General features: G+C 45.3%; 1 protein-coding gene across 6 annotated transcripts in view; it reads right to left on the bottom strand.

Moving 5' to 3' along the window:
* Positions 1-21,817, bottom strand: part of MPRIP (myosin phosphatase Rho interacting protein) — a 78,241-nt gene that overhangs the window by 38,858 nt on the left and 17,566 nt on the right. For all 6 annotated transcript variants that reach the window (XM_058157192.1, XM_058157191.1, XM_058157194.1 and 3 more), the window contains exons 4-6: positions 9,577-9,728; positions 6,101-6,185; positions 1,223-1,433 (exon numbers count right to left, since the gene is read on the bottom strand). In XM_058157192.1, the coding sequence (XP_058013175.1) occupies positions 1,223-1,433; positions 6,101-6,185; positions 9,577-9,728 (448 nt within the window). The remainder of the gene's footprint in view (positions 1-1,222; positions 1,434-6,100; positions 6,186-9,576; positions 9,729-21,817) is intronic.

Genomic DNA, 21,817 nt, shown 5'->3' with positions numbered 1-21,817 from the left:
ATGGAAGACAAGAGAGGAAGACGTTGAGAAAGAAGGAGAGAGAGAAGAATGATAGTGGGAATTGGGCATTTCTAGTCTAATGAAAAGAAGGACATGATAGCATTCTTCCAATATTTGAGGGGCTGCCACAAAGAAATAGGGGGGTGGTCAAGCTATTCTCCAAAGCGCCAGAATGCAGGACAAAAAGCAACGGATGGAAAATAATCGAGGAGAAAAGCAACCTGGAACTAAAGAGAAACTTCCTGACAATGAGAGCAATTAATCCAAGGAACAAATTGCCACCAGAAGTTGAGGGGGCTCCATCACTGGAAGAGACCAAACAGCCACTTATCTAGAATGGTCTAGGGCAGGGGTCTCCAACCTTAGCAACTTTAAGACATGTGGACTTTAACTCCCAGAATTCCTCAGCCAGCTTTGAGGAATTCTGGGAGTTGAAGTCCACAAGTCTTAAAGTTGCCAAGGTTGGAGACCCCTGGTCTAGGGTCTCCTGCTTGAGCAGGGGGTTGGACCTCCAAGGTTCCTTCCAGCTCTGCTATTCTATTAACTGGCCTCCCTCACTTGGGTCAGGGGGATGAGGGCATCTTCCTAATTCCTTCAAGCCACCAGGGTTAAGAAACGTTGCCTGGCTTAGAAGATCCACCAAGACATGACAAATCTAGAAAGGCCACAGCTTATTCCCGGGCAAGTATTTGCAGGTAGGGCAAAATATTCAAGATTCAGAAAGACCTTTAGTAAATAAAATGCCGAGGTTCAAATTCTGCTCTCGGGGAACCCGGCCTCCATCCTAAGCGTGGCAGGATCCTCATGGGAAGCCCTGCATCTCCTACAGGCCTTCTCTTTGGGTTCTTGCAGTACAAAGGTCAGTTTTGCTCCGAAATGGTGGTTGAGAATGTCCTGTTCTTTGGATGCCCCTGAAGCCACCCGAGTTCAGTCCCACCAGCTTTTCAAGGTTGCTGTTTTTGCACCCGAGCTGGTCCGTAACTTGTCTTATCTTGCTTTCTGGCAAGGACCCCAGTTCCCTTCAGACATAACCCTGGAATGAGGACACCAGGAAGCTTAGAAGAAGGAGGAGCAACTTGCCTTCTTATCTTTTGGAGCCCAGGACTCTAGACAGCAGAGATAAAAGCTCCGATGAACCACAATTAAGAACATGGTGGGATCCCATATCTTCTACCCTGGACCTTCCCTCTGGTTTGACTAACGTTCAGGACTCCGCTCTTACCTTCTTTGCTCGCCAGGACTGAGTCCTTCAGGGAACACGTTGGGGGTGCCTGCCCTGGCAGAGCGCCAGGGGCCGAGCCGATGCCCACGTTCCCATCCAACTGGTCTTTGCTTCTCAGTTCTTCTTGCCAAAGGGTGGACTTGGTGGTGGGGATCTTCTCAGCACCGGGGATGCTGCTACTGGTCACGGCCATCTTCGCTGGACCAGGCTCCTGGAGGGAGAAGAAAGCGGTGCGCAACCTCAGTTGCAATGGCTTGTGGTTTATGTCTCATACCAGCTCAGGTGTGATCGTCAGAGCCTTTTTTTTAACCCTTTAAAAGCATTTTTTAAAAGAACCGGCAAGCAGGTGACCGGGCGATTGGGTGGGGAGGGATTTTTGCTACTGGTTCTCTGAACCACCCGCCACCATCGCTACTGGATCAGCCAATCCGGTCTGAACTGGGAGCATTTCACCCCTGCTCTCACTGCATATGTCTGCCACTGCCCTAAGTTCTTCTAAGCCATGTTGCGTAGCTGTTAGATCCAGACTTCCCATCACTATGAGCGTTATTGAGTAGGTGGACCTCGACTTACGACCATAACTGGGACCCGAATTTCAGCTGCTAAGCAAGGCAAGTGATAAGTGAATCTGACACCTATTTTATGACATTTTTGCCATTGGTTATTAAGCAAAACATTTCAGTTGTTAACTGAATCATATGGTCGCTAAATGAATCCAACTTCCCCCATTGACTTCGCATGTCGGAAGCCGATGGGAAGGTTGCCACTGGCGATCACGTGACCCTGGGACTCTGCAACCATCATAAATAAATTTGGGTTGCCAAGCACCCAAATCTTGATGACGATTGTGGAGGTGACACAACAAGTGCGATAGCTGGTCGTAAGTCACTTTTTTCAATTACATTATAACTTTGAATGGTCACTAAACAAATGGTTGTAAGTTGAGGACTATAAAGGCCGAGACTGACCCACCACAACCTTAGGAACTGTGCCTAAACGAGTGAAGGAATGCACAGAGTTGCATTATTCTGAGCAGCGACACAAAACACTCACAATAACAATGTGCCTCTCGAGGTTCTCTTTTTACACCGTTCAGCATTACAGCCCCGGTTTTTACCATTTTGGCGCCAAGATCTCCAGCTACTCCCACAGTTAGCATCGTCGCCAAACCCGATACCCCGTTGGACTGTTTGAAAAGTGCCTTTCAATTCATCCTGCAGATGCCTCGGGCACTTGGGCGCATTGCAACGAAGGCGCAAATGTTTTCAAAAATTAAATACGCCACTCTGCACCCAGCATGGAAGCCGGGTTTGTAATTCAAATTATTTTGGATGCAAAACCCAAACATGCCCCCTTCTTCCTAAATCAGTATTTTTTCCAACTTGGCGATTTTAAGATACCTGGACTTCAATTCCCAGAATTCCCCAGCTGACACTTCCCATCTCTCCCTCAACAATAATTTCTCCCCTTCCTTTCTCCTCCTCCTGAGAAATTGGTAGCCCAACTGGATCAACCACTGGCCAGAACTATCCTGGTAGATGACGACTGGAGTAAGGCTACAATTTAGAAAACAAGACAGACACTGAAGCTTGGAGATCTCAAGTTGACTTATGACAAGTGGACAGTTTGTAGCGAATGGTATAGGGGCTGTTTGAACTGGGGGTTGGACTAGAAGACCTCCAAGGTCCCTTCCAAATTTGTTCTTTTTATTCCGATAGTCTTTTGGAAATGTAGTCTTCACAAAGAGCGGGCGATAACACTCTCCTGGTTGTCATTTCAAGCCCAACACAAAGGAAGCTGAGTTGCAGCTCAAGAAAAGCCAAATTACTGAACTTCAAGCAGTTTTGCTGAAAATGGGTGCTTCCTTCTGGTTTTTGGCAAAGCTGCACCCACAGCAAACCACTGCTCCATTGTATGTTTAGGCCTCCCTATAGAAGAAGCAGGAACTAAGTACCAATTCCCCTCCCCACTTTTATGGGAGTGGCGAGAAAGAGCGAGCAGAGGGGATCGTTTCCCCGTTGGAGGGTGATAAAGAGTTGTATCCCATCTAAGGTGGCTTTTGGAAATCACATTGACCAGCTCACCAAGAAGAACGTCTAATGCTTGAAGAGAAGGTTCTCTTCCAGGTGCAACTCAATTCAACCTCTTCCAAGATCCCTGGATCTTTTTTGCCCTCCCTTAGAAAAAAGTATCAGACAAAGAGCCGAGAGCACAAACGGAGTCGAGATTACTAGCACAAGCTTCCTTTCCCCCCCTAACATTCCTTTTTTGGAAGTAAGTAGACCTTCTCCAGGATTTTTCCCTGAGGCACCCAGCAGGCGTGCTCCATCTCCTGCTGTTCCACAAAACTCCTCGCGATCACGTGGTTCTGCCAAGTTCTGCCTGCCTGAGACTCACCTCCATCTCCGGAGGTGGTCCATTGGGGGGGGGAGAAAAAAACCCCTTTTCCATGCGTCTCTCCCCCACCCCAACCCTACTACCCTTATTTGGTACTTAGGAGCTCAGATCCTGTCAACTTTCCAAGTGGTTGCTGAGGCAACCAAGCATAACCCCAAAAGAGAGAGAGAGAATATTCCGCCAACATTTTTTTTCCTCCTCTTTTCTGTTCTGCTTCCAAAAATTGGAAGAAGAAAAAAAACGGGGGAGGGAAGACTAAAATAGGAAGAGCTCTGTGGGAGGGGCTCACCCCATCTAAGACTGCTTTGCTTCTTACTCTACACTTGTGTGGGTTGGCTCAGCTGAGCCAAATTCTCTAAAATGCTTACAGGGGGGGTTCAGTCACAGAGAAACAGGCATGGGGAAGGACTGCTACCTAGACTGAATTTTGGGGCACCCTCTCTATCTCTCTCACACACACCCTCCATGAAGGACCTCAGGATACTTACACACCCAAGCTACAACCCTACACACAGATTCTATTGCATGCTTTTTGCTAAAAACACTGTAGCTATGGACCGTAGCTATTCTAATAGGATTTGGACGTTGTATTCAATAAATGCTAAGTACGTTAAATACAATATTGAATTGAATGTGCGGTCCCAGGTGCTCGCTGAGCTTGGTGGTTTCATGACTCAACTAGGTAGCACCATCAGGGCTAGAAGGGAGGTGGGTTTGTAGGGAGGAAGAGGAGGAAGGACTGTGGGATCCTTGGGGTTCTTTGAGCTTGGTACTTTTCTTGCAGAAGTTTCATGACCCAACTAGCATCATCAGAACTAGAAGGGAGTGTTGACAAACCTCGTCCACTGATGATGTTGCCTAGTTGGGTCATGAAACTTATGGCAATTCCTTGATCAAATTCCCCATATGATGGTATAAGCAGCCAATTCACAATGCAGATTAATGGTTACTTCAGTCAAAGAAATATTCAACCAGAGAGCAGTCAAGCACACATACAACCTCCAAATTTTCTGTGTATGATGAGCTGTTCCCACAACCATCCCGAGAGACCTCCAAATCAAACTGCCAAGTTTGCATCCCATTCCCTACCATGTTGGGAATCCCAACTGGTTATGCCTGAAGGTTACACAACAGAAGCTTGGGAGAAACCACAGACAGGTCTTTTCATAACAAAGAACGCCCAATCCTTTTAGTTCGACAAGGAAATACCTGGACAGCTTCCGTCTCACGGAACAGATAATGTTCATTAAATGCTTCGGGATGAGTACCTTGATCTAAACATCATCCCATATATCTGGGGCCAGCAACTGCATCCAAAGAGAGCTGGTTGAGATCTTTAACCCTCCAAGATTCTCCTGAACAATTTCCATGTAGGACATTTGCGCAGGAAAGAATGAGTCATACCCTAGATTCTGTGCCTGCGTGTATGTGTGTGTGTGTTTTACCATTTATAGTCAAAAGAGGGCTAGAAATAAGCTGTCACTAGATTCCCCAGAGGACACATTCAGCCTCCGTCTCATCTACCACATCTCGGTCTTATCACTAAGGGCCATCTCTGGTAGGAAAATTAGAGCGTGGGGCCATGTCAGTGATCAGGAATCTTTTCTTGCCTGCAGCTTCGAATGCAGAATTGTAAACTGTCCATCGATCACTTAGGACAGGGGTGTCAAACTCGATTTCATTGAGGGCTGCATCAGGGTTGTGTTTTACCTCACGGGGCCGGGATGGGCGGGGCCAACTTGGCGCCTGTGGCCTGAGCTCTCTGCCAGCAAAAATGGGCTCCTGAGCTCCGTTTTCAGCTGGGACGGCCTCCTGCATCCCTCTGCCGGTGAAAATGGTGCTCAGGGGAGCCACACACGGCCCTCGCAAGCTCCATTTTTGCTGGCAGAGACAGAGTGGGCTGGACTTTTGCTGTTTCCAGGAAGGCATCGCAGGCCGTATCTAAGCACCCCATGGGCGGCATCCGGCCCGCGGGCCTTGAATTTGACACCCCTGATTTAGGAGATGTGCTCCTGTGTGACGGTTACTGACAATTATCTAGCAAACTTTCCTGGATTGAATGTCTCTGGAGATTCTCAGTCCTCCAGGTTCTGGTTGTCCCAAAGATGCTTTTCCAAAAGGCAACTGGCCTTTGTTTTTCCTTGAAGGTGTTTCGCTTCTCATCCGAAAAGCTTCCTCAGTTCTGACACTCAGTGTCTTCAAGGAAAAACGAAGGCCAGCTGCCTTTTGGAAAAGCATCTTTGGGTCTCCTGTGTTGATTTATATTTCAAAATAAATGAAACGGATCGAAGTAGGGAGAGAAAGCAGAACAGCTTCTAAAAGCTACGCATAAAACCGAGTGAGGTTTTTAAAAATTCCATTTAGAGAAGATAAACCTGAAAAGAAGGAAGGCCGCATTCTTATAAACCAGTGGTGGGGAAAATGTTCTAATTTTAGGCATGAGGTGCATCAGAAGCAGGCCAGGTGCGTTCCTATTTTTACCTGTGGCGTTGGGGGCTCCACTTTCCTTTTCTTCTTTTGATTCTGCTTGTTCGTCCTTGGGTAGACTACCAACATCTCCAACCACCTGAAGGCGAGAAGGCAAGTTGAGAATTGCCCCCACGGAATCAAAAAGGATGACGGTGAAAGAGGAACAGCCAGACAAAGTGAGCTCCTCAACTGATGGAGGCTCCCCTCCCCCTTTAAACACACAGGCAAAATGGGAGACCTTGAAGAAATAGATCTCAACACAAGCAAGAGAGAACATGGAAAGAAGAGGAAAAGAAGACATTCTAGAAAGATTAAATCAGTTCTCCTTCACTAAGGATCTTCACCTCAATGCTTCCTGCTCATTTGGAGGAGAGCAAGTAGAGCAAAAGATGAAATTGGGGAGTGTGTTGACGGTTGGCCGACCTTTGCACAATTCCCATGCAGCTCACATGTGTCACAACTGGGTGGGACAAACCAATGTCTCCCTAGATACGAATTCCTCCCCACCCATCATCTAGGATGGTATTTTCCCAAGGAGCTACGGAACTTCCTCAACTCTTTTTTCTCACAGCTCTCCAAGATGAACTTGTAACTCTACCAACTCCTGCAAGATGCCAGAACCAGCTCCAGCATCCTCTGTCTACAAATGCAAGAGTCCAAAGCTTGTCAGAAAAGAAGCTCAGACTGTCTCTAAGAGCTGCGGTGGTGCAGTGGTCAGAATGCAGTATTGCAGACTAATTCTGCTGACTACCAACTGCCAGCAGTTCGATCCTGACCGGTTCAAGATTAACTCAGGCTTCCAACTGTCCGACATCGGTAAAATAAGGTCCCAGATTGTGGGGGGCAAGAACCTGACTCTGTAAATTACTTAGAGAGGGCTGAAAAGCACTATGAAATGATATATAGGTCTAAGTGCCATTACTATTGCTGATCTTGTTCAACAAGCTCCAAAGACATTCCCAAAGCCGCAAGCGAGCACCAGCCCTTGTTTTCCTGAGGTCAGCAAGCCACCCGTCACCCCAGCTGCGACCTAATACATTCCCCCAAAACAATGTCAGCTCTGCTATTGTCTATGCCTCTGAACAATCCCAAGTCTTCTTTGGACCACAATGAACTCAATCACAGGCTCAGCAGGCAAACAACTCTCCAAGGAGGGGACGGGACCCAATTACCAAGAGATGGCAAAGCAACCCATCAGAGAACCAGCCGATCTTGCTGAGCAGGTTAGATTCAGCTCAACACTTTCCCATCTCTCTTGTCGCTGGGGCTCAGTGTGTGTTTGTACTTCCACTGCGTCTTGTGTTTATCCCTTTCAGGATTTACAGGTTTTTAGCAGCAAGCACAACATAAATTAGAGAGTGGCAATGTCACCCCACCACAATCTCCTTTAGATTGTCATGTCTGGGCCTGAGACTAAGCACAGGGTTTCCTCTTTGCCTTGTCACAGCCTTCTTGACTCCATAGTCTCCCACCCCTGAGATATTCATCTGCATTTTGCTTCTAAGCCAACATGGGTCAGATTCAAAGTCACGCTGGAAAACTAAGAATAATCTGCAGCTTCCTGATGCTGTCAGCTGGGGGGGGGGAGGGTGGGCTGGACACCCTTGAGGTTGGCAGGATCTATTTGTGATCCGTTTGTTTATTTACAAAAACCAAGCTCTGCCAAGGGAGATTAATCCAAATCTCCTCGTCTCTTTAAACAATCAGAAAACATTGATCTGAAGTTGGGCTCCAATTTTAGCTTAGCAAATGCAGCGTGTGTCTCCCTTATGCTCTTCTGACGATCAAGGGCTGGGATAAATAAGTTAGAATAATTAATAAATGGAACGACTTGCCTTCAGAAGTTGTGAATGCTCCAACACTGGAAATTTTTAAGAAAATGTTGGATAACCATCTGACTGAGATGGTGTAGGGTTTCCTGCCTGGGCAGGGGGTTGGACTAGAAGGCCTCCAAGGTCCCTTCCAACTCTGTTGTTATGTTATGTTATGTTATGTTAAATAAAGGTAACTTCCTTTGAACGTTGTGCAACTCCTGATGAATTCACACACACAAACACACACACACACACACACAGGTGTTTGCCCTGGCTACCTTCATAGACCTTTTAGGGACCTCCATGTCTACCCTGCGTCTCCTAAATTTATAATTATCTCCCTTCCAAAGGCTAATCTGTTTGTTCTTCGTTAGATTTCTGAGATCAACCAAAGTTGGCTAGTAAGCAGGTCAAAGAATTATTTTGCTCGACCTGCCCAGAAATGGGTGATCAGGGCAGATGGGATCTCCTTATTCAACCCTTCTAACCGCTCGATGCTACCTACTTTTCTTTTTTTTTTTTATAAAAGTTTTAGAATAGAATAGAATAGAATAGAATAGAATAGAATAGAATAGAATAGAATAGAATAGAATAGAATAGAATAGAATTTGTTATTGACAAAGTGTGATTGGACACTCAAGGAATTTGTCTTTGGTGCATAGGCTCTCGGTGTACATAAAAGAAAAGATACAGTCGTTAAGAATCATACGGTACAACACTTAATGATAGTCAAAGAAAGACAGAAAGAAAGACAGAAAGAGGAGGAGGAGGAGGAGGAGGAAGGAAATATGCCGATTTTCCCTCAGAAATTGCAGTTGCTCTACGGGAAGCCTTGAGAAAGAGGGTCCCAGAGGAAATGGACTTTTGAGGATAGCCAGGAAGAAGGTGAGGCAGAAGATCAACTTCCAAGCCAAAGGAGGAGAACAAGAAGAAGGCCACACGATTGCAAGAACCATGCAAACGTGTCAGCCTCACCTCCTGTGTTACCACCAAAACGAGGCCGAGGTTTTGAGTTTGCAAGCAGGGTGGATGGAGCCCTTTTGAGGGGGAACATCCCCATTTTTGGACTGTGGATAAAATGCCAACCACATCCTCGCCTACGAGAGGGGTTCTCCGAATAGATCCTGTGGTTCACTGTAACAACTGGGAGGAGGTGAGAGATTGTTTTGAAGTCCACTAGCAGAAGGTTCTCCATGCTGACTAGGGAGGCCACCTTCTGCAATTTGGTGGCCTCCCATCCAGGTGATCTGGATCATCAGGGACTTAAGAGGGGTTAAGGACCCAGAATCCTTGACATGGGGCCGCGGGCAGACCAATCTGAGGCAGAACCTCATTCAGCATCACACTGATGATGACTCTCAGTTGAAGCACCTGATCTCCTACCTCTCCTTTCTTTTCTGTGGGAGAGCCACAATGTCTCAATGACTATGTCCAGACATCCTTTGAACCCACATCTGAGTAACATACCATGCACCTTTGCCCGTGTGACTTGCAACTTGGAAGCCCATGAGAAGGTGGATCCTCAACAATGGTTAGATGAAGACTTGATCCCGTTCTTGACGGCCTCAGGAGCAACCCGACTCTGACTACTCCCCAGAACTTCCTGGTGCTCCGTTCTGAAGAGTTCTCACATGCAGCCACCCACTCATTCCTGCACCCCAACCCTTCGCTCACCCACTTATGATTTCCTTGTTCTCAGCTCGGATGAAGTGCTCCTTCTCGGGTGTCAGGATACACAGCGAGAACTTCTGCCCAGTTCGATTCTCTCCATCCACAACATCTGTACACTGGTTCATGTTGATGGTTCCCTGTGGCAAAGTGGTAGGCTGGAAAATAAGTGGAGAACAATGAGCAAGTAAGAAGAGAAACTAAGAAATGACAACCCTTATTTATTTTTATTTATTTTTAATTTACATTTATATCCCGCCCTTTTCCGAAGACTCAGGGCGGCTTACAGTGTATAAGGCAATAGTCTCATTCTATTTGTATATTTACAAAGTCAACTTATTGCCCCCCCAACAATCTGGGTCCTCATTTTACCTACCTTATAAAGGATGGAAGGCTGAGTCAACCTTGGGCCGGGCTTGAACCTACAGTAATTGCAGGCTGCTGTGTTCTAATAACAGGCTCCTTACAGCCTGAGCTATCCACGGCCCCTATAAGTAGTCCTCAAAATATGGTCAATCATTTAGCGAATGTTGTAAATTACGACAGCGCTGAAAAATGGGATTTACAACCGTTCTTCAAACCTACAACCCTACAGTTCCTTGATTGTGATTTGGTGCTTGGCAATCGGCTCACGTTTACGACTGTTGCACCCATCCCTGGAGTCATAATTAGTGACCTTCCCAGCCAGCTTACGTCAAGCAAAACCAATTGGGAAGATCACAATTCACTTAATGACGGCCACCATTTCACAACACTCTTTCCAGTCCTAATTGTGGTCATAGATTAAGGACTATCTGCGGTTCCTACAAACTGGCTTTCTTCAAATATGACGGAATCACTTTGGGAATATTGTAATGGTTTATTTTCAGTATTTTCCTTTCTAACATTCAATGAGCTCTCTCAAACCCATATATAAACAGAGATATTTTTCAAGCTTTTCTACAACTGGATTCTCTGCATGTTTGCTGGGGTCACATTTCCCAAAATTTCACACCCCATTTCCCTTTTTAAGACAGTTTAAGGTGAAACCTGCCCCCCCCTCCCCAGGTTTCCATCCCAAGTTCGAAAAGACAAAACTTTGCTTCACCTTTAACCGTTTGGCCCCATCAACCACCTCAGCTACATCACGCCCCTAAAACCCAGCTTTCCAAACTCTGCAAATTAAAACTTTAAAAAAGCCAACTAAACCCGGCTCACCTCCTGCTATTCTTAACATCGTAATTTTAAATACCGGTTTTAAAATTGGCAGCTACCTCTTTCTGGGAAACAGCATCCGGGAGAAAAAAAAAAGACAAGACACAACATTGACTGAGGCTAAAAGTATCCCGGGAAGAAGACTGAGCCAAGAAGAGGTTACATCCGACTTTCTCTACTGTGGTTTCCATCCGAAAAGTCATCTCCGTGACTCACACCCTCTTGCCAAGATACACACACACACACACACACACACACACACACACACACACTTACTCTCTCCAAATATCTTTTTGCAACTTCCTTCGATCACCAATCCAACACTCCAAAGTCTGCAGACAGACAGACAGGTAGTCCTTGAATTATATCTACCTGCAATTAGGTTCAGAAATCTGGTCATAAGTCAACTTTGGTCATTCTGAGAAATGCACCTGACAGGGACCAGGCAAAAGAAGGATGGTGCAAACAAGATTGGCAAACACATTGGCAATCCTTCAAGATTGGCAAACACATCAGAGGAAAGCAAGAAACAATGAGAGCACAAAACACAACACTGGGCTTTGAGATGTGTTTGCTTCGTACTTCATGCTTGCCTTAAACTGTGCAGTCCGTATGTCACAGAGACCACTACGCGCCATCTGTTCAGAGCTTGTGAAACTAGTCAGCAGAAACCACACCAAGCGAGACCAAACTGTGACTCAACTCCTGTGTCCTCCATCCCAAACACACCAGGCATCCACACAAATACTTTAGTGTGATGGCGCTGATCCTGGAACAATGTTCACATGTGGGAAGGAGAAGGTGGGGGAGGGGGAAGGGGGGAGAGAGAAGGGAAGCAGTAGCCCAGAGGTCTTCAAACTTGGCAGCTCTAAGACTTGTGGACTTCAACTCCCAGAATTCTCCAGCCAGGCTGGAGAATTCTGGGAGTTGAAAGTCCACAAGTCTTAAAGCTGCCAAGTTTGAAGACCTCTGCAGTAGCCAAATCTGCTTTTTCCTGGATGGATGATGATGACCCTGCCATTTCTTCTTCCAGCGTTTCAAGGAAGGCTGTGGGGAGATCAGCCAGAGGACATGTTAAAAGAGGTTTGAAGTTTACTCAAGACAGACAGCAAGTCTAAACAGCCAGCCAGCCAGCCAGCCAGGAGCAGAGAGATGGATGACAAGGCTGAAGAGCCATGGATGGCTTCCTCTTAACCCCATCTGGTCCCTGGAGGAAGGATGGAGAGGGACCAAGCTTCTCACACCTTGGGTGTTGCATCTACAAGTTTCCCTTTATCTTTTCTCTCTTGACCGTTACATCATCCACATGCTACACCTTCAGAAGTCCCCGGTCTACCAGGAAGGGTGAACCAGGTGATCTACTTCTTCTAGGCTAACTACTTCCAGACTACTCAAAGATGCTTGGACCGTCGTTCTACATCCCAAGGGATTGAAATACTAGGTCCAACCACCAACGATAGACAGGAGGCTGAATTAAACCAGGAAGGATCCAAAGGCACAGCAGAGAAGCTCCTTAGCAGAGTTTTGGTGTCATGATTAGTTCTTTGAACCCAGAGCAAAAAGGGAGATGCAGGAGACTTGAAGAAAGTATTTGTCCTTAAAATATATGCTCTCCCCCACCCAACTCAACAAGCTTCAAGCCGTGTGCATTTCAACACAGATTTCCCTGCCATGGGTGTGCAATCAGCTAAAACACTAACAGGACGATTTGCGCAGGAAGGTCTTCCCCTCCCCCTCCCACCCCTCACCCCCTGTTCTCTCAGCAACTGAATCAAACAAGCTTTTTGTGTCTCAGGCCATTCTTCCTTATAAGGGGATGCTTGCATGCAACTGTGATTTGCCTGCTGAACAGCCCAGCTTCCCAACTCAAATCTCTTTCCCCACCAGGCTGCCTTCCAGAAATATATTGGGTTTGCAACTCTCCGGATCCCCCTCTCCTGCCCCTTTTCTTCTGAATTCTGTAAGACTTCAAGGGTTCCCCAAAGAACCTACAACCTCTAGAGATTAACTCTAGCAAGACAACACCTGCCCAGGTCAATTCTGGAGGCATCACTCAAAGTTCAACTTCAATCATTTCAAGGATTTGATCACCGAAGCCTTGCTCTTATTGGCTTGTCTTCTGGAGAAGCTCCCAACTAAGTCTCACCTTCTTGGTGACAGATAACCGAAGACAATGATGGTGTCTTCTTGAAACCTTCTCTCCTCCAGGCTAAACATGCTCATAATTTCCTACAGCTGCAGGATCAGAGAGCTGGGTTGCCTCCCAAGGGGCAGAGGGTCTTCCGAACTCTTCCCTTATTCAAGAGGAGTCCTGACTTCACTCCATATGAGGAACATCCATTTCAGTTTCCTGTTTTCAGGCCCAACTGGTCCCCTCCCCCACAAAACAGAAGTTGCTCAGGTGGGTGAAATCCATGTTGGCTTAAGGTTGTCCACCAGTTCAGGAAACTTTGATGTCCAACCATCTTAGAACCATCTTCTCCAAAATTTTGGAAAGTCCAAGAGCAGAGTCCCCAGTGCTAAAAAGGAGATGTCTGCTAGCAAGGTCAACCAAGTCAACATGGCTTGATGGAAGCCATGATTACATAATAATCGAAGCCCCGCCTCTCTTTTACACGTGACAAAGAGATGAGGCCTCTTCTCTTTTTCTTGCTTCTTGCACCCAGGGTCATCCAGAGCCTTGAAACCTAATCGTTACAGTCCTTATGGCTTTTGGGCCTTCCAAACAGACCCCCTACAGCAGGGATCTCCAATCTTGGCAACTTTGTGGCCTTCAATTCCCAGAACGCTGGCTGAGGAATTCTGGGAGTTGAAGTCCACAAGTCTTAAAGTTGCCAAGATTGGAGACCCCTGGCCTACAGATACCCCTGGAGCAGTTGTTTCTCCATGGGGCTCCTTGAGAAAGAGCTGACACCAGGACTGTGTAGAGAAGGAGGCAAAGCACTGTAAATAGTGTGTTTGTGTGTTTGTGTGTGTGTTCAAAAGGAAAAAGAAGACAGAGGAATACTAATTCTGTGCATTAGCACCCACTTGCTAACAGATGGCCCCTCCACATCTCCAGGTAAGGTCTGGGAAAGTCCAAAGCCTGATGTGTATAAGTACCAGATGGCTGCAATTAATCTATCTCCGTGGAAAACAGTTTCCTGTGTTTGACTCTCACAACCGTCAAATCCGAAACAGCATTTTTTGATATCTTTCGACTCACATAGAGAGAGAGGATGTCTAACCATTTCCTTCCCATTTGGCATCTGAGAACCATTTCCTCTGGAGACAGAAGATACTCAAGAGATCTCCTGCATGGCCCCCGCGATTCAAATCAGCAGTTCCATTTTAGAAATAGCTAAAGCATCTGTAGGTATCCACTGCCAGCTAGGATTCGGAAAGAAAGGACCCTGTGTCTTCTTAATTGTTCTACAAATAGGTCTATTGTCTGGGAAGGCAGGAAGTAACCGCTACGTAGTAATTAGCGCAACACAATTAGCACTGTTTGGGATTGCCAAACACCCGGAACGGTAGCAAACGCCTCCTTAGAGATCAACAAATTGATTGGGACAATCAAATCAAGTGTCGTGTATTGCCATGCCAGGCTGTTGTTCCTCTTAGCAACCAACCTGGTCAACGTCCAAAAGCCCACGTTCAACCAGACATGAACAGATTGGACCTCCACATAAACTTAACTCTCTGCTGAAAGTTGACGTTTTTGTCAACATTGGTTCAAGCATTGGGAACCTCCTCCTCCGTGGTTCCCAATGCTTGAAGACATGGGAAAACAACAGCAAACAGGGGTCAGGTCCCCTCTGGCTCTGGGGGGTGGGTAGGATTAATGCCGAACTCTTGACTCACAGTTGATCTTTTGTGGATGACTCTCCCGTTTCCTTTTGGGAAGGGATGGACACTGGATGAAGGGATAGTGAAAGTAAGACAGTTCCTATCTTTAGTCCTTGACTCACACATTTTCGCTTCCTGTTAGGGGCATTGGCTGTGGGGAAAAGCCTCTGCCCCTTCCTGGTTAGCAGGGTCTCACATGGGAAGCCCACAACCTCCTCTCAAGATTTTCCGCATGGCTGTTTTTCTCAACCATGTTTCGACGTTCAAGCCATGAAGCTCCAGCCCTTCCCCTTCGCAGTTCAGGAATGTTGGAGGCCTGCCTGGTGGTGAATTTATTTCTCCTTTTCCAAGCCCCTTGCACAAAGCTTCCACTCTCTTGCACACGCACAAACACGCATACACACAGCCCAGCATATCTGGGGCTCCGACCCAAAATGCCTTGCCGACAGGATGCTGGAAAACCGAGCTCTGTGCAAGGAACAATCCTGGAGAGGCCGGAAGAGGCGTTGCTACGCGACCGTTTATTTCTGCTGTGCCGAAATAAAAATAGAAAATGGAGGAGACAACGGAGGGCCTGAAAGAACGGCTGGCAACGGGACAATCTGGAGACGGCTTAAAAATAGCCATTCATCTCTGGTGATGGGCAAAGAGCCCCGCTCTGGGCCACAAGCAGAGAAATCTAAGCTTTGCCTGCAGGGACATCCGGAGCCCCAAAATCTATTTGTCAGCTAGGAACTTTAAGGACTTATCTGGACAACCAATTGCCTGGAACGGTACAGGACTGTGATGGCGAACCGGTGGCATGCGGAGCCATATTTGTGGGCACGCGAGTGTTGCCCTAGCTCAGCTCCAGCGCGCATACGCATGCCAGCCAGTTGATTTTCAGACTTTCCGGGCCTACCGGGGTGGGTGGGGAAGGCCATTTTTGCCCTCCCCAGGTTCCAAGAAAGCCTCTGGAGTCTGGGGAGGGAGAAAAACAGGCCTACCAGGCCCACCGGGCCATCACGTACCAAAAGCGTGGGGGGGGGTTGCACATGCATGCGTGGGGGTGAGGTGGGGTGCATTGAATTATGGGTTTGGGGATGCATGCACTTGACCCCGCCCCCCGTGCTCCCCCCGCTTTTGGCACGCGACGGCAAAAAGGTTAGCCATCACTGGTATGGGATCTCCTGCTTGAGTAGTGGGTTGGACTAGAAAACCTCCAAGGTCCCGTCCAGCTCTGTTATTCTGAAAAGGACGGCTAAATAAGACCATCATGGGTGAAGGTGACCTTCCCTCAACTGGTCCGAAGTTCCACCATCTCTCCATCTCTGAAGGTTACACAATGACTGTAGACTTATTCTTGTTCTTTGGTGCTCAGACACACATTTTCTAAGTGGGACAGATCTCCAGGTTTGTCCCTCCTAACCTGTCTGTGCTACAGTGTTAGATGGGCCCAACCTCTAAAAAACTGAAATGAAGAATAGAATAGAATAGAATAGAATAGAATAGGGGCCTCTGGTGGCTCAGACTGCTCAGACAGTCCGTTACTAACAGCTGCTTGCAATTACTGCAGGTTCAAGTCCCACCAGGCCCAAGGTTGACTCAGCCTTCCATCCTTTATAAGGTAGGTAAAATGAGGACTCAGATTGTTGGGGGCAATAAAGTTGACTTTGTATATAAATATACAAATAGGATGAAGACTATTGCTAACATAGTGTAAGCCGCCCTGAGTCTTCGGAGAAGAGCGGGATATAAATGCAAAAAAAAATAAAAATAGAATAGAATAGAATAGAATAGAATAGAATAGAATAGAATAGAATAGAATAGAATAGAATAGAATAGAATAGAATAGAATTTATTGGCCAAGTGTGATTGGACACACAAGGAATTTGTTTTGGTGCAGATGCTCTCAGTGTACATAAAAGAAAAAGAAAAAAATACCTTCATCAAAGGTACAACATTTACAACACAAATGATGGTCATAGGTTGCAATTGAACCCTTAATGATAGCAACAAAAAGTTACAGTCATACAGTCCTAAGTGGAAAGAGATTGGTGATGAAAACGATGGATGGAAGCCCCTCACATCGTACAGAAATGGGCTTCAGATCCTTCAATCCCTGTAGAAGCTGAACATACTTTGGGTCTCCATTTCAGAAGTGACCATGGTTGGAAAACAAAATTGAAGAAATATATTGTTAAAAGGGTAAAATGATTGATAAGGAAATAAGATATGATAATCTGGTCCACTTTTAGAAAACAATGAATATTTAGACATAAGTGTGAAATATCAAAATGATTTGTGTGAAAATTAAGGATTTTAATAGAATAAAGAAATAATGAAAAATATAAAGAGAGAAAGAAAACAGAATGAAATGAAAGAAGATTAGGATTAGGAGGTTCAGGTGGATGGTAATTCTGATTATATATTAAATATAAAATAGAAATGAAAAAGGGAAAAGTAAAAAAGGAATACATGGCAGGAATTGAAATATATAAATTAAATTTGGGAAAATAAGCTGTATGAATTTTGACCCGGTCAATACTCGATTCAGAAAAAAAAGTACTGTTTGTTTAAAAAAATTTTTTTAAAAAAATTACACAAAAAAAGAAAAGAAAAGACAAGACCACGGTTAAGATGAGCATGAACGACACCAGAAGGAATATCTGGGCACCTCCTGTTAAGGGAATGAGGAATCCCTATAGGAATCCATCTTGCACCTTGATTACTCTTCTAATATACTCTTCATGGACCTAGTCCTCAAGTGACTTTGGAGATTTAGCGGATACAGTGCCCATACAAAGCTGGACCCACAACTTTCAAGCTCCCTATTTCTAGTGGAATCCTCTCAAAGAGCATCTCAAGAAGCTAAGTTAGACCCCACCAACATCGCTGTTCTTCCCAAAACAAGTCAAAATACTGCTCTACTGGAGGCCTTTCTAAAATTAATTTATTGAGAAAATGCCACAGATTTGTCAACATGATTGTCTACATCAGGGGTCTGCAACCTTAAACACTTAAAGAGCCATTTGGACCCGTTTCCCACAGAAAAGAAAACACCGGGAGCCACAAAACCTTTCCCCATGCCTGACTATTTCTTGAGCGTCCACAAAACTAGCCTATGTAGTTGAATTAAATGTTCTGTTTTCTTCTGAAATTTTTCTTTTCTTCGATTCATCCATGGTAGGCCTACCGGGGGTTGAAAACCTCAACCAACTGCGTGCCAATGGGTGTCGCACATTGGCGGTTGTGACGCATATTTTGAGTGACAGGGAGCTGCAGCAGAGGAATGAAAGAGTCACATGTGGCTCCAGAGCCGCAGGTTGCTGACCCCTGGTCTACATGATTGTCTACATGATTATGAGTTTTGATTTTGTGTTCTTCCACCGTAGATGTGCTTATCTGTTTTGCAATCATCTCCCTGAACCACTGGGAATTACTTGATGATCGCGATTTCTCTCCTGCTAGGTAACTAATTGCTTGATTGCAGCTCTAATGCATAAACAAACAAATTAAAAATATGGCTTCATTGCTTCTGATCGCAACTACTGGTCTTTCTGTTTGAGCTTCTTTCCAGGTATTGCTTTTATTTTACAAAACAACAACAACAACAACACACACACACAGACACACACAAGTGTTTAGTCAGAATAGCTCTCCAGGTTTTCTTTCTTTGTTGACCTACCTTTGAACTAAGTTCTGTTCACTTCTCCCTGACTTTGCTTCAAAGACGACGACCAGCCCAAACCGATGTAATTTTAATGATGCTCCAGAGCCAAGAGAAGTGCTACTGATCGGAAGAGACACTAATAGACTTGATGGACAAAGAACAGGCCTAGCACTGGGTCTGCTTCTGAGATCATTTAAAGCAGGGCTCTCCAACCTTGGCAACTTTAACCCTGGAGGACTTCAACTCCCAGCATTCAAAGTTGCCAAGGTTTGAGACCCCTGATTTAAAGCACCGTTAAGAGCAAAGGGTTTACTAGGTACGAGACGCCTCTTCCCAAACATCTCAACCCCATCAACCCAACAACTATAAACAGATTTGTCGACATAACATCCAGTTTCATTATGCTGCTGCCAAGCTTTCAGAGAACTGGAGTGATGCAAGGGAGTTGAGCGAGAACGAGACAGGCAAGAGTTGAGCCAGTGGAAGACCAATTTAGCATCATCAAGAGGAACCAAAAATGAAGAACCTAAGATCATCAGAGCTTTCTTAATCACAGCCCAATGGATGCAGCCATGCACACACATACACACAGCAGCAGAAAACCACAAACACCTTAGTGAGTCAACACAAAGCATTGTGGCACAAGCTAGAGAAGAAGTGGGTATAAACAGCCATTCCCTGAAGTCCTTTTCTTCTGAATTCTTCATCTTCTACGCAACAGCCTACATGGAAGAAGCAGGAACTTCTGAACCCTCTAGCTCAGGGATCTCCAACCATGGCAACTTTAAGATTTGTGGACTTCAACTCCCAGAATTCCTCAGCCGGCAAAGCTGTTTTGAGGAATTCTGGGAGTTGAAGTCCACAAGTCTTTAAGTTGCCACGGCTAGAGACCCCTGCTCTAGCTGATCTCATGCAAGGAGCTTGTAAAACAAGATCCAAATGGCAGGCCTTGAGGGAATCCCTGGAGGTCCAACTGCTTTGTGCTGCCTGGGACACTCTGGGAGTTGAAGTCCACACCTCTTAAATTTACGATACATCACCCTACCTGGTTTTAAAACAAGTTTCTAGCCCTTAAGACTGCAGGCAGAGATCAGAGAGTCTTGGGAGAAATCTCATGAGTGGTAAGAGTAAGAAAAAGTTCAAAGCAGGGGAGACCTGACAGGTGTTCTGCTCTCATTCTAGCCTAGGAACCTCACACCTTGCTTTGCCCAGGGGGAAAAAAAGGAAAAATTTCATTAGGTGAGTAAGCTAGATGGAACTTGGCCCTTCTCAAGATACTCGAATGGCCCCTTGGGCTAGCTGTCAGAATAACAGCATGAGCTGGAAGGGAATTCGAGTGCTGAGCCTTGGGGTACCCCACCTATCATCTTAGCCAAGGGTTGGGATTTGGGATCCTGGTGTTTTAAGCATCACCTGCAAACTCCAAGCCGCCAGTGGCTCCAAAAAGTAGGTTCAGGTATGACTGAGATACCTGAGAAAGGTCTAATGGTGCCCAAACCAAATATGAAGATCAAAAATGTTCAAAGTCTCTAGCAGGATGGTCAAGATGTGTTTTATTTAGGCTGTACACCGCCCTGAGTCCTTCGGGAGAAGGGCGGTATAAAAATTTGATAAATAAATAAATAAATAAATAAATAAATAAATAAATAAATAAATAAATAAATAAATAAATAAATAAATAAATAAGAGTGGAGACCAGAATTAGCCTCCAGTTCCAGGTGGGTTTTGCCTCCATGCAACTTGGCACTTTACATGAAGACTTCACCAAGCGAGCCCAAAGTTGATCAGCCCAGCTTCTCTTTCCTCAGAACAGGGTGAAGATAAGCAGAAAGAAAAGGAAATATCTTTCAGAGAAGAAACCCCAAAGATATGTGACAAGCTTTAAGGATCTAGAATGAATTCGCTATCCAAATTCTGCCCTTCTTGCAACTGTGATCCTTTCAAATTTTTTTATTTCATCCCTTTTTCCCCACCTACCCTGCGGACTTGGAGAGCTGGAGGAAGAATCTGGGACAGTGGTGAAATCCAATTTTTTTTACTACCGGTTCTGTGTGCGTAGATTGGTGGGTGTGGTGTGGCTTGGTGGGCATGGCAGGGGATGGATACTGCAAAATCTCCATTTCTACTCTACTCTGGGGCCAGGTGGTATTTGCCGGTTCTCCAAACTACTCATTATTTCTGCTATGGGTTCTCCAGAACCTGTTGGATTTCACCCCTGATCTGGGAGATAAAAAGATTTGAGGCTTGGCTGAAAGTGTGAGAAAAATGGGAAACTACAAAGAGAGTTTAACTTTCTCCCAAGTTCATTGACTGGTTATAACTCTTTTGCTAAATCACTGTTTAAATGTTCAAAGAGAAGACTTCCAATAAAAATAAATGGGAAAAAACCCATCGGCTTGGGAATTCTACAATGACAAAGGAAGAAGATAGCCTGGAGGAAAAGAGAAGGGATGAACCAAAAGAGTTAAACACCACTGGTATAATTGCTGCCAAAACACTCATTTTTGGCGCCAGGCTTAAGTAAACAGCTTAGATATAAAACGCAGCACAAGCATATTAAATAAATAGTTGTTGTTTCTTTTTTAAAAAAGATACTCAACGTATCATACAAAGCTGGACAAAGTATCATAAAAAGAAATCAGCAATTAATTTTTTTTTGTAAATACTTCTTGTAAAATTGGAAACAAGGGTAGAACAGACAATGGGTGTGAAGACATTTGAATGTCTCAGGCTACTATCAGAAACTGAATCTATCAATCAGACCTTCACATTTAAAAGAAGACGATCCTGTCGTGCAGCATTGCTTAAAACAGATCAACTACAAGTTGAAATTTAAAGAGTTGCAAATCCTGATTTGGCTCCTCTTTTATGGGTGTACAAACTTCCCAAATCATATTGATTTTTAAGATAGTCTATATCCTAAGGCACACAGGCCATAGGTTCACCATCACTTCTCTATATTCTAGTTTGAAGAGTGATCAAGTGCAGAGCCAATATCCAGACATGTTTTTCTTAACTTCTTTGAAGGAAATGTATCCTAAAACTGAATTCCCTTCAGTGAAATGGTTCCCAGCCCAGGTCTGTTGAGCAATTTTTGATGTACCTTCTCTACAGTGGTGAAATCCAATTTTTTTTATTACCGGTTCTGTGGGCGTGGCGTGGTGGGCGTGGCAGGGGAAGGATACCGCAAAATCTCCATTCCCTCCCCACTCCAGGGGGAAGGATATTGCAAAGTCTCCATTCCCACCCCACCTTTGGGCCAGCCAGAGGTGGTATTTGCCAGTTCTCTGAACTACTCAAAATTTCTGCTACCGGTTCTCCAGAACCTGCTGGATTTCACCTCTGCTTCTCTACCATGAAAGCTGCAGAACAACTTAACCAAATAGCTCCTACTAATTAAGTGAGAATAATTCTACAGCTGCGAAATTAAGATGACAGCAGCCCATAATATTCCTCAGTGGAGAATGCTGTAGTGTAGAGCTTTGATGGTCATTTTTATTAATTTTTCGGTCACGAGTGTCTTGAGGAACATCTCCACATTCTTGAAGGTCCTTCCCAAACCAGCCTAGGTGG

Source organism: Ahaetulla prasina, chromosome 14, assembly GCF_028640845.1.
Source record: "Ahaetulla prasina isolate Xishuangbanna chromosome 14, ASM2864084v1, whole genome shotgun sequence".
In the NCBI taxonomy this organism is placed as follows: Eukaryota; Metazoa; Chordata; class Lepidosauria; order Squamata; family Colubridae; genus Ahaetulla; species Ahaetulla prasina.
Note: the sequence above shows the minus strand (reverse complement) of the source record. Positions and strands in the feature narration are given on the sequence as shown.